Source organism: Camelina sativa, chromosome 1 (genome assembly GCF_000633955.1).
Source record: "Camelina sativa cultivar DH55 chromosome 1, Cs, whole genome shotgun sequence".
Lineage (NCBI taxonomy): Eukaryota > Viridiplantae > Streptophyta > Magnoliopsida > Brassicales > Brassicaceae > Camelina > Camelina sativa.
In genome coordinates this window covers 10,312,008-10,329,093 of record NC_025685.1, presented here as the reverse complement: position 1 = coordinate 10,329,093, position 17,086 = coordinate 10,312,008, and the positions used below count along the sequence as shown (strand labels likewise).

The following is a 17,086-nucleotide window of genomic DNA, read 5'->3' as shown; positions in this document are numbered from 1 at the left end:
ATCGTTTTGGCCTCCAAACTTTGCTTCGAAGAAGTCATCTCGGACCAGCTTGAGCGGTCCCTCTAAAGATGTGGTATCAAAAATTGCTTATATATATTTATACAAAATTCGTCTTGTTGGAGTACACATATCATGGGCTATGGTGTAAAGATACCAAGGCGAAACGTACTGTAACATTTGCTTAGATAACCAACCGCTGTTTCTGTAGCCAATAGTCGAAATCAAAACCAAGCTTGAAGAATATTTTTGATAAGACAAAACATGTTTTTCTTATTGTATTTATTTTAAATATAATAATGTCCACATATTAAATGTATCAAACTGGAATTATAAATCAACCATAAAGCCAATGGAAGTGATAGCCCCAAAATTGGTACAGCCTTTGATGAAATTATTTGGATGAAACTAATGAACTCCAACCAATAAAGTAGATGCAATTATGATCAAAATTGAATTAGAGAAGTTTCGTTCCCACCTTCTAGTGATATACATCACTGCTGGTCCTTCAGAGACTTTTGGAAATTGGTTAGGAGAGATAATATAGACGAAAGTAGTATCGTTCTTTCTATGAAAACAAGAACACAATTTCCAAATGTTTACACACGGATTTGTGTTAGTAGTGTTTTAGTTTCATATATTCTGTATTCGTGATGTTAGAGCTTAGAAGATATTTTAAATGTTTACACACGGATTTGTGTTACACATGAACAAAATATTTTGTGTATTTTAGTATATCAACTCGTCAAAAACTATATAATTATATTTATGTAAATTATAACCCGCTCCTTAATATGATGGACAAGAACTTATATTCTTTTAGCAAGTTAAAAGTATATAAAATATTTAAATAAGGTTAAACTTATTTTATTTATATATATATATTAACAAGGTAAATCTTTAATATTATATAACCAAATTTTTACATCATACATAAAAATCATTCAAATACAATCTTTGAAACAAATAAAGGAAATTGAACACTTTTTTGATGAAGAAGTGAAAGTAACCCCACTGTCCAAACGAAAGCCTTATGGACAAGAGAAAGAATATGTTAAGTCCCCTCTTCATATACTCGTAAAAGGCTAACAACATCTTGTATATGAAATTCCAAAATTTTTTTCGCATCACTCTGATTAAAAGAACATATTGATATGCTGCTTGAATAGGATCTTGATCAATTTTTTTGTAGCACCCTACACATCGTTGCCGCTTAGTAGAATACATGGTGGTATCTTCTCTTCCTTTTATATGTTGGTTCTCCGTAGACTTGATTTTTGGAGATCCCATATTCTCCGACCAATACACCAACATATTGTCAGAATTTTAGATTGAATCCCTTTACCAAAATGGTTTTGGGAATGTTGGGCATCATGGAGAGACAAAAAACCCTTCACGGAGATAACAAGCTCAATTTGGATGAAATTGTAAGATCTGTCCACTCCAACGAACCGTAAATAAACTGTTCCCACTCTGGGAGAGTGTTGGCTGAACCAAAATCGTTTCCAACCACAAAAGAACTCAACTCTTACCGAATGTAAATGTAATTGTTTTTGATTCATCATAACCTAAATAGGCCTGGGAAAAATACCCAAATCCAAAAATCCGACCCTAACCCGATCCAAAAAACCCAACCCGAGTCCATATCCAAAATTTTAAACTACCCGAATGGGTTTAGGATTTATTAAGATCGGAGACTCGAATCCGATCGGGTATTATCCGATATCCAAACAGGTACCCGAATTAACCCGAACATATATAAACAGAGTGCAAAATAGTCATTTATGGGATTTGAACCCATCACCTAAAGCACTTAGTGGGTGCTTTGTAACCATTTTTCCATTTTAATCTCTTAGACTAATACTAAAACCTAGAGTATTTATATATTACTATGTACAACTTCCTTTAAAAAAAATATATGTGTTATAAATATATTGTATTATATGGATGCTTATTATCGGCAAATTAGTATAACCCTAAACCCTAATATTATATCTTATATATATGTTGTACAGATGAAGAATACAAGAGAACAATTCCATAAACCTCTTATTCTAACAATATGAGATATTTTACTTATTTTGTAGAGACTTAATTGCATTTTTTTTAATTCCATACTCATGAACTCTAGATATCAAAATATTGTTTCTACATATTAAAAACACACCAAAAAAAATGCGAAACAAATAGAACATATTCAACAAGAAACATCTTTGTCATACATTTTCTTTACCTTTAATATCAGAGTTGAAGAGATTTGAGTTTAGCTATATTTGAAATTCGGATTGAATTTGAGTATTTTGTTAAGCTGAAGATGTAAATAATCAAAAATAAACCCAAACCTGAAGTATATTTTGGGTATTGGATAAAATCCGTACCCACCCCGAATCTGATGGATGTATATCCGAAATCCGATCTGAATACTAGAAATTAGGCATGCGATTATAACCCGAACCGATTTGACCGAACCGAGATTTGGGCAAATCGGTTCGGTTTATATTAATTGAGAAAACCGAACGAAATGATCTTAATTTCAGTTCGGGTAACCAAAATTTTCGGTTCGGTTCGCCCAAACCAAACGGTTATCCGAGGAAGAAAACCCTAACCTAATGTAGTCTCCAATGTTCTCTGTTTGTATTTGTCCTCTACCATTTATCTTCTCCTCAGCCACCAATCTTCTTCTCCCTATTCTCCTCCTTCTTCTTCTTTGGTCGGATCTATTTTTCATCTTCTTCTCCCGTTTCTCCTTCTTTTCTTCTTTGGTCGGATCTCTTTTTAAGCTTCTTCTCCCTTTTCTCTTCCTCCTTCTTTTTTGGTTGGATCTCTTCTTCTTCTCCTTAACCTTAACCTTCACCTTCTCCATCTCTACCGAATCACGATCAGCCAAAACACATCAATTAAAAACTTTTCTAAGCCATCACAGGAAGAATTAAGCAGCACCGAAGATCAGTTATAACTCTGACTTTGAAATCACGATCTTCGAGCTGGCCGTCGAAGAGACTTAGAGTTAAAAGAAGGAAAGTTACGAAAAAAACACTGTTTCATAATTGGTTGGTTAATTATTTTTTGGGCTTGGCCCAACTATTTGGTTAAAATAATAAACATTTGGCCCAACTTTTTAATTAAAATAGTAACCGAAAAACCGATCTCTACGAACCTGAATAACCAAAACCGAACCGACCCGAACCGTAATCTTATTCGGTTACTTTCGGTAGAGTTTTCAGTTTCTAATTAAACCAAAAAACCAAACCGCATTATCCGAACAAACCGAAGTCGCAGGCCTACTAGAAATACCGAATGGGTCTAGGACTCTTTTACCAAAATAACCGAAAATCTGAAATATCCAACCCAAACCCGAACGCCCATGCCTAATCCTAACTGTTTGGATCAAATTAAGATTTGATGGTTCCAAAACTTAATGAACCATCATCTTCAGGCCAAACTTAATCACACTCATCATTACGACTAAGAGGGAAAAGAACGACACCGGAGACTGACGAAGGCCAATCCACCATATGAAACACAAGATTATCCAAATTCATCGCAAGAGATCAACGGAAGCCACCGTCAAAGTATAGATCTATGAATTGGTGATGCGTTAGTATCGCCATGACAGTGAGCGTCAGTTTTTTTTTTTTTTGTCATAAGTTTTTAGCGCTCACTTTTTTTTTTTGTCATAAGTTTTTATATTTATTCAAGTGAAAAAGGTTTAATTATGTAAATCTTACAAATAAAAGGTTACTTTGCTAAATATAGTTCCAAATTAATAATAGGAAGATGACTAATGAAATATCAAACATATAAAATGAAATTAGAAGTTTCAAAACTTTTCAAGATTTCAAGATACAAAGGAGAAAAATAAAAAAATGCTCCGTAGAAAAAGTCTCAAAACCTGGATAGTGAATCTTGACAAGTTCATAATTACATTAAAATCTACAATTTCTCCAAAAATTTCATCTAATTCGTTGATCCGCAGTCAGTTGTAAAGAATTAGAGAAGTGTTATGACTTGTGAGCTTGCACGACCTACGTAACACATATATACTACGTTGACATGTCTATATATGTACATTAATATCAAAATATATTGCGTAGTAAAATAAATCAGACTATTGTTTAAGCTACGATAATTAAGTTTGAATTACACGGAAATAGAGATTGAGATAATAACCACAAAATTCAAGGAACGTTTGTAGCTCTGATCATTTGACAAAAATCCTAGCACTTAGATTTTGAGCTGGTTAATTATGCTAAGGCAAGCATTTGTGGTTGGAAGCTTGTCAAGTTCGGTTAAAATCTATTTTGTGCCCCAACGTAAACTATCAGGCCAAGATCTGGTCCTGCCCATTTTATGAGAAATCCAATTCTCAATTTATTTTACATTCAAACTTGGAAGTTCTCAACAAGAAAACATGCATCACACTTAAAAAACAGAGAAACCTTGAAAGTATTGCAATCTAACAAAATCATTCAATTATAATTTTTTTTATAAAAAATCAGTAATATATGAAAAAAATAAACGATCTATTCAGTCAAGACAGTCACAACCTATAGTTTTAAAAATAAGCCCATACAAAGCTTTATATCGAGTTCTAGAAAGATAATATATAGGTAGACAGACACACATCCTTTATTACCAGCTGACCGGTTAATTTTAGCATTTGCTACCCGGTGGTGTTTCATTTAAACCGATGAATCTAATCAGCTCATCATTCGGGAACCACTTCTTGTTTCTTGTTGCTCCATTTGTCCATTCTTTTCGAAGCTTCTTCCTCCTAAAACAAAAGAAACATCTAATTATTCTACAAGACTATATATCAAAATCAATGAAACATAGTTTACTATAGTAGAGCAAACGTACTTCTTTTGTCCAGTCTGTTCTAAACGTCACCCACGCTAAAATAAACGTTTGTATAACAGTACCACCGATCATCCCCGTCCATATACCCTATATAACATCAAAATATTGTGAGCCTTTACTACGATATATAAATATAATACAAGAATCATTGCGCAAATGAAAGGTATAAGAAAACTATCTTGCCTTGGCACCGAAGTTGTAGTAAAACCCAAAGAGAGCTCCAAGAGGAATTCCGATAACATAGTAACATCCAATGTTAACTTTTGCAACAAACGTTTGCCAACCGCATCCAACCGCAACACCTACGATGAATATTTTCACAATCGTTTAGTAAATATAAAAGTTATTACCTCTTTCGGTTTACGAAATTGCGATGCATGAGGATTTACCGGAGAGGACAGGTTGGATTCCGTTGAGAACAAGCGTTACGGCTAGAAGGGGACAGAGATCAGAAACAGCGTCCGAGACTTCTTTACCCTCAGTGAATGCATAGCTCAAAACGTCGCGGCACGCCAATATAACAATGGCTAAGATCACACATGTGATTAACGAATAAATGTTGACGATGATTACAGAAAACGCTGCTGATTTGGGGTTCCCAGCTCCAAGTTCATTGCTCACTCGTACACTAAAATAACATCATACCAAATTTTGGCACATTTTCGTCAGATTTAATAGGACAAAAAGAGCCATGGTTCAAGTATGATTTAGCATTGTTTAAGTATGTAAATGTAAGAAGCCATATAATTATTTTGGGGTAAATAAAGTGGATAGAGACATTCTAACTTTTATGTCTTTATAACTTAGCGAGAAAGCGAAAGGTGAGGCTGGAACAAAACAAACCTTATCGCTGCATTGAATCCAACAGATATCATGAACATCCAACCTGAAATCGTCATGCTGAAAGACAAAGAAAAAAAAAAGAATATACTTAAACAATTATTGCTTGTACAAAATTATTATAAACTTGCAACTATTGACTGGACATGAAAAATTGAAAATATTAGGATATTATAAAGAAGAGAATTCGATATTGATTTGGTGCAAGTACCTAGATTGGGTGGCTGCTTCTGTTGGTAGCAGAACAAAAACAGAACTTTTGGAGAAAAAAAAAAAGTCTAATACGACTCTCCAAAATCCAATCTAGATTTACAATATTATTGTATTTAATATGTTCAACAAAATAACGAATAAGATGCAGAGTTATCGTTCAATTATTGGACGAATAAATGATGTTTTATTCGATTCCATATAAATAATTTCATAGAAATCGTATAGAAATTACTAAAGTTAAAGTCTAATATTTAAGAAGACAAAATGGTGCTAAAGAGAACAAACGAGAAGAAATGTGATGTGACCTCAGATTTTGTCTCTAGCAGTCGAAGTGTCAAATTTGTTCGCCACTACCCAAACTTGGCTTTTCTACTCTTAACTCTTAACAAAAGTTTTGTCGAATCATTACTAGAGAAGACTAGAATAATTCATCATACAAGTCTATAACCATACATATACTCACGTGGAGTTTCAAGATATCGAAAGTGTTTTTTGTTTTGTTGTAAAGACGACTAACTACGGGTACCACCTATGGACAAGCATAAAAACAAACGTATAGGCAAATAATAATAAAAAAAAATTTGTGGCAAAAAAAATAGGAGATAAAATACACGCGAAAATAATTACTACTAATTTTGGTCAAGACTCAAGAGGTAAATGAATTTACTTAGCAAAACTAATAAGGGAATAATCATTTTAGTTTGACTAAAAATAGGACTTACCAAATAGAGAGTGAATCAAGAGCAAGTTCAGGATTCTCGAGAAGTCCTGCAAGAAGAACGAGAATCTGAAAATACCAAGTCTCAAGGCAAAGCATCACGGCGGAAGCGGCGGAGAGTTTAAAGAAACTCGATAACCCCGAGAAAGCTTGTACACTAAACCCTCTCCACGTCTCACGACACCTCTTACTCGTCACAATATAAACAAACTGAGCCACCACAATGATCCACCACGACAAACTAAGCACAAGGGACGCACCAAGAAGTCCCATACCAAGCTTGTAAACAGCAAGCCAACTTAAGAGAAGGTGAACGAAGAGTGTAGCCGTTGATATGTAAGCGCTCGGGGCAACGATGCTTTGTGATTGGAGGAACTTTTGGATCGGGAAGTTTGCAGCGTAAGCAAAGATTTGAGGGATAAGACCGTATACGAAGAGTGATGCGGCGGAAGCGATTGCTGGAGATTCTCCAAGGAAGAGGAGGATAGGTTCGGAGAAGACGTAGAGTAAGGTGAGGACGAGGCCGGTGAGAGTTAGTAATACGGTTGATCTTTGAAGATAAATTCCGAGCATCTCGTATTTTCTACCACCGTATGCTTGACCACACAACGTCTCCACTGCACTCCCCATCCCTAGCTATCAAATTCCAAAAAAAAAAGCATAGCGTAAACGCGACATGGAGACATAGGTTGTAATAAAAATCAGTGAATATTGTGGTTGTTACCAATAGACCGTAAGCGAAGACTTGGATTCCGGTGTTACCGAGAGAAGCGGCGGCGAGTTCAAGGTTACCGAGATGGCCAGAGAAGATTTGAGTGGACATAGACATGAGGTAGTTGATCATGTAGACGATGACGGCTGGTGCAGCTAGGTTGAAGAGAAGTTTTGACTCAATCATAGTGGCCTTGCGTAGGCGTTGAAACAGAGGAGTTTCAACGTCGGAGAGGACGGTTTCGAGCTCGCCGTTGCTTGATTCCGTCGTCGATGGAGATGATTGAGGCTGGAGAAGCGGTTGGTATGCGCCGTCGTTTCGAGACGAGTCCATGGCTGAGACAAAAGGTTCTCTCTTCTTCTTCATGGACAACATGAAAGAAGGTATTTTTAAAAATGACATAAAAAATGAGTATTTTTGAAAATCTCCCTTGAAACACTAGTTGTATTTTTATTGACTCATATATTTATCATTTTTTATATTTTATATTAATATATATATATATATGTGTGTGTATTACCTAATATATTGTTTTAAAAGTAAAACAACATGTTTAAAAAGTTTTCTTATTTAACAACCAAAACATTTTTTTATTAATAATACCGCTAGTAGTTTTTCACCAATCAAACATTATTTCGTATCACTTATTTCCATAAACCACACTTGTCCCGCAAATATTTTTTTTCCACACGTAACGCAGTTGAACCGTATAACACAATAAAACTGCTTTTCCCGCACAACCAAATACGCTGTTACCATTTAGATCCTAAAACATACGTACACATTAGTGGCGGATGGTCAATATTGAATTATGTTTTTACTGGAAGCATATATATTTAACAAAATTATGTAAGTTGAGTTTAATTTGATACATGTAGTTAGAAATTGGATACAAGGCTTATGCAATTTTAGCAGGTTGAAACGGTTGTTTAATGCTTAAAGTCTAGAGCATTAGTAAAATCTAGCTAAGCCACTTTTTAGAGCACTAGTAAAATCTAGCTATATTTATTGATGATTTGCTCTACTAAATATCTATATATTTTATTTTATTTTTTGGATGATAAAAAAAAACAGTATTCACACTTTTAAGGAATAATCATTTAGCAAATGGTTAGTATTTTTTTTCTTATTCTAATTTAGAATTTTCAGGCCTACATCCATACATCTTTTAGAGCTGAAACAAGCCTTCTTTTTTTTTTTGTAGTGAAACAAGCCTTTACTAAATTATCTCTCCTAAAAAGAAATCAATATTAATGCTTGCATGCAGTTATATAAATTCAATAACTACCCAAACTCTACTCTAAGTAAACTTTATCGTTACTTAATTTATATACCACATATTTGCGCTCATAGATATAGGTTGAAAGAAAGTATTGTATTTGGTGTTATTCTTACAAATTTTCTTAGTAATCTACATTAGTGTCTTTTTAATTTATGAAACTAATTTGCTTAAACTCTAGAACAGACAAAGACACTAGTACGATCCTGACACTTTACTCAAAAATATAAATATCTATTCCATAAAGAGGGGAAACTGTCAATTAAAATCTTGAAACGAAATGCGGAAAAGAAAAAAAATCTTTCGTGAAAAAATAATTATTCAAATAAAAAAAATGATCATGGATCGGGTCAAACTAGACATAGATAACCAAATACGTAGGTCCAATCGCATTTTTGTTCGATGCCCGAAACAAAATTATAGTCTTTACATGGGTAGTTACACCCCCTTCTTCTTAAAACGTAGGTCGGCAACAGAAGTTGGTATAGTCATGAAAGCAAACGTACTAGTGTGTTTATGTATTGTAAATTTTGATATTTATGTGGATATATATGATTGCAAATAAAGTTGTTCACCAATGGTTATATAGTCTACATTTAAGTACTGGTACACGTCTCCATTCTTTCTCAGTCACTCATTCCAATTTTCAACCCAATGCCATTGCTACGTTTAATAAGCATGTTAAAGAAATGGTTAGTCCATAGTTTAATGCCCCCAAGAAACTATATTAAGAATTGCTTGTAGTATATACACATACTTATATAAAGTTCATCTTGTCGGAATATACATGTTTTGTTTCAACGATCCATGCATGCATGGTGTAAAGATACGTACCAAGGCGAAACCTACTAGTATAACATTTGCTTAGATGATTTAAAACCAATCGCTGTTTCTCTAGCCAATAGTCGAAATCGACCATAAAGCCAATAAACATGTTTTTCTTATTGTTTTTATTTTAAAGATAATAATGTCCACAAATTAAATGTATCAAACTGAAATTATAAATCAACCATAAAGCCCATGGAAGTGATAGCCCAAAAGCTACAGCCTACAGCCTTTGATGAAATTATTTGGATGAAACTAATAAACTCCAACCAATAAAGTAGATGCAATTATGATCAAAAATTGAATTGGAGGAGTTCCGATTATTGGTTAAGGATATGAGATCAGTGACATGTGATCGAATGTCTGTACAAGTCACTAATGGACTATAGACCGAATAAGAGAATGGTGGAAACAGAGGTCTTATGAATATCAAGTAACATTGGGAAAGAAAGATCCAGAAGATATAGGAGATGCAATCAGTTGCAGAGAAGTCACATGTTGTCTACATAATCGAGATAGACGAGTCAAACAAGGCACAAGTCGCTTTCAGTTGGGATGCTCTGTATCAAGTCTATGATCAGTCCTTTTCATTCTTAATGTCTCTGTAACGGCTATATGGTGTAGTAGTAGATATATATGTCATGTAACATACAATTGTATGAAACTAATGTAAGAAAAATATTCTCTCATGATTCTCTTTACACAACTATATTTCTGCAATTTTAACATGGTACCAGAGCTGGGTTGTTGATTCTGGACAATCCAACTTCTTGATTCTCTTTATTCTATAGATTCTACTTGTTCATTCTTGTTATTCCCATTATCTGTTACACCCTACTCCGTTCTTACGATAACTTCTACTAGTAAACATTGTGGTCAGAGATTCATCCCACTTGAACATGTAGAACTCGAAACCACTTGTGTTACCAACAGTTCTTCAGGGAGGAAACTATCTCATGTGGTCAAGAACCACCAAAACCGCACTATGTGGCCGCGGACTTTAGAGCCATATTGAAGGAACAAGAGCTCCAAAGAAAGTCACCAAAGAAGATGGTAAAGAAACTACCAAAGAAGATGAAGAGGAAACTAAGCTCGAAGAGGAAGCCAAATGGTTCCAAGAAGATCAGATTGTTCTCTCCATACTCCAAAATTCTCTTGAGGCTACCATTCTCGAAGCTTACTCATATTGTGAGACCGCTAGTGAACTATGGGAGACACTGAAGAATGTATTTGGCAACATCTCCAATCTCACTAGAGTATTTGAAGTTAAGAAAGCCATCAACGAACTCACTCAAGAAGATAGGGAGTTTAACAAGCACTTTTGCAAGTTTAGGTTTTTGTGGGCAGAGTTCGAGATGCTCAGACCAAACACCATGGATCCGGTGGTCCTTAATGAGAGAAGGGAACAAGATAAAGTCTTAGCACTCCTCCTAACTCTCAACCCGACCTTTAATGATCTCATCAAGCATATCTTGAGAGCAGACAAACTACCGAGTCTCGACGAAGTCTGTTCACAAATCCAAAAGGAACAGGGTTCACTCGGCTTGTTTACTGGAAAAGGTGAGCTCTCAATGGCAAACAAAGGAACATACCGACCTGATGAGAGAAGATCAAAGGGAGGATGCGAGCACTGCAAACGCAGGAATCACACCAAAGATAAGTGTTGGTTTCTGCATCCACATCTGAGACCAAATACTAACAAGGAGCCCAGAGCCAACATAACCAAAGTCAAAGACGAACAGAGTGAAGCTGGTACATCAAAGAATGGGGAAGGAATGATGTCAAGAGATTATGTTAAGAAATCAGACCTGTAAGCCTTCTTCAAATCTCTAGCTGCCATTAAAGAATCTGGTAAAACCTTCTTCACTCATAGTTCGAATAGGTCTCTTGTTGTTGATTCTGGTGCATCACATCATATGATTAGTAACTCAAACTTACTTGACAATATAACACCTGCTAGAGGTAATGTTATAATTGCTAATGGTGATAGTATTCCAGTTCAAGGAATTGGTAACTTAAGGTTATTTGATAAAGAATCAAAAGCTTTCTACATGCCTAAGTTTACCTCCAATCTTCTCTTTGTTAAACGGGCAACAACTGATTTAAATTGCTATGCTATATTTGAGCCTAATGACGTTCAATTTCAGGATATTGAGTCTGGAAAATTACTTGGAGAAGGTGGTACCAAAGATGATCTTTACATTCTTAATGACACCTCACCAAGTGCTTTTAAGTCTACCTTTGCTAGTTGTTTAAATGTTTCTTTTAATGCTATGTGGCATGCTAGATTAGGCCATCCTCACTCTCGAGCACTTGAGTTTATGATTCCTAATGTTTTGTTTGATCACTCTAGATGTGAAACTTGTATTCTTGACAAACATTGTAAAACTGTTTTCTCTAAGTCTACTACTATCTATGAAAAATGCTTTGATCTAGTTCATTCAGATGTGTGGACTTCACCATGCATATCTAGGGACAATAATAAGTACTTTGTGACTTTTATTGATGAGAAATCCAAATACACTTGGATCACTTTACTTCCATCAAAAGATCGTGTGATTGATGCATTCATAAACTTTCAGAACTATGTATCTAACCAATTTAATACCAAGATTAAAGTGTTTAGAACAGATAATGGAGGTGAATATACAAGTACTCGATTCAAAGAACACTTATCTAAACAGGGTATCATGCACCAAACAATCTGTCCATACACTCCGCAACAAAATGGCGTTGCAGAGAGGAAGAACAAACACTTGATGGAGGTTGCGCGATCAATGCTGTTTCACACTAACGTTCCTAAAAGATACTGGGGAGATGCAGTAATGACAGCGTGCTATCTCATCAACCGAATTCCAACAAAAGTGCTAGGCGATGTGTCACCATTTGAGGTACTAAACACGACAAAACCATCAATTGATCACCTTAGAGTATTCGGTTGTGTGTGTTTTGTGTTCATACCAGGGGAGCTTCGAAACAAGTTGGATACTAAGAGTACCAAGGGTATGTTCTTTGGCTACTCAACCACAAAAAAAGGGTTACAAATGTTTTGATCCTACTAACAACCGTACATTCATATCACGGGATGTTAAGTTTATAGAGAACCAAGGTTACTTTGATAAACGAGATTGGAGCGACTTGGAAAATTTGGCAACACCAACTGATAGATCGGATAGTCTCAAGTTTCTTCTTGATCATCTTGGAGCTCCATCAGGAATTGAACCCTTAGTGCCGACACAAGGTGATACGGCTTTGGAAAATGCAGAGGAAACCTCAACTGAGAACCTAGAATCTCCACGGAATCCACCTGCAGCTCTGCTTGACTTAACGGTCAGTGAGTCCGAGGGGGAGAATCCAAATCCACCAGAAGAAATAGAAGAAGTGGAGACAACTCACCAAACATTAAGGCGAAGTAGCCGTGTGAGACCTCCCCTGTCTACGTGGAGAGATAAAGACTTTTACTATAACAATCAAGCCGTTGCTCATCCGATACAAGCAGTATGCTCATTTGCACGATTACCAGCTGATCACCAAGCTTTCCTTAACAGAATCGAAGAACATCACATTCCAACCACATATGATGAAGCTAAAGAAAGTAAAGAATGGTTAAATACAGTAGACGATGAGGTAGGAGCTATGAAACGCAACCATACATGGGATGAAGCTGATCTCCCACCAGGGAAAAAGCCTATAAGCTCTAAATGGGTTTTCACGATCAAATACCTGAGCAGTGGAGACATTGAAAGATATAAAGCTCGGCTGGTGGTGCGTGGATTCACACAAACATATGGGAAGACTACAAGGACACGTTCTCACCTGTAGCCAAACTCCATACGGTAAGAGTAGTGTTATCTCTTGCTACTAACCTATCTTAGGAGTTATGGCAGATGGACGTCAAGAATGCTTTCAAGAGCTAGAAGAAGAGGTGTATATGACACCCCTACCGGGCCTTGAAGACACTATCGCTCCTGGAAAAGTGTTACGACTAAGGAAAGCTATATATGGTCTGAAACAATCTCCAAGAGCTTGGTACCACAAGCTAAGCACTACACTCCTAAACCATGGTTTCAAGAAATCTCACATGGACAATAGTCTGTTTACTCTTCAAAGCGCTGAAGGTATTGTTGTTGTTCTCATTTATGTTGATGATTTAATCATCTCTGGAGACAACACAGAAGGTATTAAAGAGGTTAAGACTCATCTTAAGTCTGTTTTCGATATAAAAGATCTTGGAGAACTTAAGTATTTCTTTGGGATTGAAGTATGTCGATCTCCGGAGGGTCTATTCCTATCACAAAGAAAATATACTCTTGACTTGCTATATGAGAAAGGGAAACTAGGAGCTAAGCCAGTAGACACACCACTTCCTGATGGATACCAAGTTGAGCGAAAGGGGGAGAGGAAAGATCCACCTTATAAAGATCCCTCTCGCTACCGGCGACTTGTAGGTAAGTTAATCTATTTGACTCTGACTAGGCCTCATCTTTGCTATGCGGTGAATCAGGTGAGTCAGTATATGAAATCTCCTACAACATATCATTGGAGTCTTGTGGAGAGAATACTCCACTATCTTAAAGGAAGTCCTGGGGAAGGAATTTGGATGGGAAAGAACGCTAACACTGAACTTTTGGGCTATTGCGATGCTGATTGGGGTGGTGACAAGACGGATAGAAGATCCATCACAGGCTACTGCACTTTCATCGGAGGTAATTTAGTCACATGGAAGACAAAGAAGCAAAAGGTAGTCTCGATGTCTAGTGCATAATCAGAATACAGAGCTATGAGAAAGCTTACAACCGAGCTCACCTAGCTAAAGGCACTACTCGAAGACTTAGGCATCAAGAATTTTGCTCCTATCACTATGCATTGTGACAATCAAGCAGCTATCCACATAGCAACCAACTCTGTGTTTCATGAGAGAACCAAACATATTGAGTTAGATTGCCACAAAGTTCGAGAAAAGATTGAGGAATGTGTTACTCTCCCCTGCCACACACCAAGTAAAGATCAGTTAGCCGAGATTTTTACTAAGGCTGCAAGTCTCAAGGTTTGCTCACATATCTATAGCAAACTCGGACTTGTGGACCTTACTCGTCCCTGATCACAAATCCTCTCTCTCCGTGATGATCACACTCTTTTCCCTCGATATAGTTTTGTCCTACTAGGTTTTCTATATCAAGGTTTTTAACGAGGTGGTATATCACGGAGGTCCAAGTTTAGTCATTACTTAGACTAAACTTGACGGGGACTATTGGTTAAGGATATGAGATCAGTGAGATGTGATCGAATGTCCGTACAAGTCACTAATGGGCTATGGACCGAATAAGAGAATGGTGGAAACAGAGGCCTTATGAATATCAAGTGACATTGGGAAAGAAGGATCCATAAGATAGGAGATGCAGACAGTTGCAGAGAAGTCACATGTTGTCTACATGATTGAGATAGGCGAGTCAAACAAGGCACAAGTTGCTTTCAGTTGGGATGCTCTGTAACAAGTCTATGATCAGTCCTTTTCATTCTTAATGTCTCTGTAACGGCTATATGGTGTAGTAGTAGATATATATGTCATGTAACCTACAATTGTATGAGACTAATCTAAGAAAAATATTCTCTCATGATTCTCTTTACACAACTATATTTCTGCAATTCTAACACCGATCCCACTTGGAACCCAATCTTTGTAGTGATCACTGCTTATCCTTGAGAGACTTTTGGAAATTGGCTAGCAAAGAGAATCTAGATGGAAGTAGCACTGTTCTTTCCATGAAAACAACAACAAAATTTCCAAATGTTTACACAGATTTGTGTTAGTAGGGTTTTAATTTCATATATTCCGTGTATTCGTGATGTTAGAGCTTAGAAGATATTTTAAATATACATGTAAGGAATTTGTATTTACAATATATCATTCAAGGTAACAAAATTACACTCTTGAGTAGGGAAGTGTTAATAATAGTTGTATCTTTTGCTCTTAACAAGATTCAGCTGAGTTAACAAAACGTCTAAGAGCTGAAATGAAATTGACAAAATAAAAAACAACTTTATAAAAGTCTATAAAAAGCCACTCATTCAAGAGTTGAAAAAAAAAGGTTTCTACCTTTTTTTTTGTCGGTAAAAAGCTGAAACCTAGTTACCAATCATTACCTTCATCTCCCACTTCTTTAAGTTTTTAAAAGCAAATTAAAAATCTTTTCACTTTTTGGAAATAAAAAAGGATGAGGACATCAAGCATTTACCATGATATAATTGAAGAAAGCTCTATCATAGGTGGTGAAACATATGCAGTTTCTGGTTTATAAATCTATATAAAGCCCATCTTGGCTCTTCACAGAAATTACTTCTAAGGCCCAAATATGGACGTTTACCCGATATATTTGGTTGGAATAACATAAATTATTAAATTGTATGATTTTTATCCATGTTTTTGACAATATCTCATATATATACTATGACGAATTCTTCATGAAAAAATGAGTAATTTTCTCAATACATCTAAACTCATTTCCACATATATAGTAAAACATCGTATTTCGTATTCCATATATACTTGTAATTTGTTTTGTTGAATTTTCCATAATTATCCAAAAATACAAACTATCATACCAAAAATTGATATTTTTTCTTTCTTATTTATACAAAATGTTTTGATAATTAATGAGTTGTTATTAATCGTTTTTGACTAAATCGAATTAATTTGTTCTAATATAATACATAAATACATATCAGCGTACATGAACTACAACATTAACTTTAATAATTATATATATATATATATATATACATATATATGCATAGCGTAAATAAACCATCTAGTAGCTAATTAATGTAATGTCGTTTAGTCAGATAGGGATAATAAATTAACCCCAAGAGACAATCAGACAATGTGTATATGTGGAATAATTAAATTATACGTCACATGCAATGGGCTCTGAAAGTGCCATGAAAATTATTGCGAAATTGACCTAATTAATCCCATGTGGAAGACACTCTTTACGAATTGTCAGCTCTTTTCCGCGTTTCAGCCTCTATTTGTCTTTCTTCGTTTAGCAATATGCATATCATCCCATGCATGGCCCATTTTCAAAAGTACGTCAATCTATATATTCTTAATAAGAAAAAGTTTTTTAAAATACACATATAAGATATTTTGTTAGTTTCTAAGTTAAATTTGTATAAACTGGCTTTAATATGTTTAATTCCATTAGGACTTCTTTGTTAATATATTAATTAATGGAAGGGTCTTTAGTCTCAATTATGAAAAGCGATCGGCGGTTGGAATTGGATTTGATTTGGTCAGAAAATCGTAATTAGACAAAATCTAATATTATACGACGGCTTGTATGTTTTATTATAATCGTTGATGGATATGGACCTTACACCATACTTTTTATTCAGAAAATATACCTAAGAAATTTTTGATATATATATATATATCAAAATTAAACTATACTCGCTAGGGATAATTCAGTTTTTTTTTATTACTTGGACCCGAATGTGATATGCATAAGGAAAATATGAGTTGAGTTTTCACATGCTATGATCAATGGCTAATGCAATACCAAGAACCGAACATAAAATGAAATTAAGGGTTAGAAACATGTCAAGATACAATAGAGGGAAATATATATATATATATATATAT

The 17,086-nt window shown here is 35.3% G+C and overlaps 2 protein-coding genes across 2 annotated transcripts; one reads left to right on the top strand and one right to left on the bottom strand.

Annotated features, from left to right (window-relative positions):
* On the bottom strand, positions 4,500 to 7,721 carry LOC104786730 (protein DETOXIFICATION 40-like). The gene is made up of 7 exons (XM_010512181.2): positions 7,353 to 7,721; positions 6,633 to 7,264; positions 5,701 to 5,757; positions 5,247 to 5,485; positions 5,041 to 5,159; positions 4,858 to 4,944; positions 4,500 to 4,771 (listed from the first exon to the last, which is right to left on the bottom strand). The coding sequence occupies exons 1-7, from the start codon at positions 7,713 to 7,715 to the stop codon at positions 4,706 to 4,708; spliced, it is 1,563 nt and encodes a 520-aa protein (XP_010510483.2). The 5' UTR covers positions 7,716 to 7,721; the 3' UTR covers positions 4,500 to 4,705.
* Positions 13,325 to 14,209, top strand: LOC109125540 (uncharacterized mitochondrial protein AtMg00810-like). Its single transcript, XM_019227311.1, has one exon. It carries the CDS (start codon positions 13,325 to 13,327, stop codon positions 14,207 to 14,209), a length of 885 nt encoding a protein of 294 aa, XP_019082856.1.

Excerpts from the sequence above, each read along its gene's own strand:
- LOC109125540 (XM_019227311.1), top strand. The coding sequence starts at position 13,325 with ATGGCAGATGGACGTCAAGAATGCTTTCAAGAGCTAGAAGAAGAGGTG.
- LOC104786730 (XM_010512181.2), bottom strand. The coding sequence starts at position 7,715 with ATGTTGTCCATGAAGAAGAAGAGAGAACCTTTTGTCTCAGCCATGGAC. Across the intron at positions 5,758-6,632 it reads CTTGATTCACTCTCTATTTG|CATGACGATTTCAGGTTGGA; the intron begins GTAAGTCCTATT and ends TTTGTCTTTCAG. Across the intron at positions 4,772-4,857 it reads GAACAGACTGGACAAAAGAA|GAGGAAGAAGCTTCGAAAAG; the intron begins GTACGTTTGCTC and ends CTTTTGTTTTAG.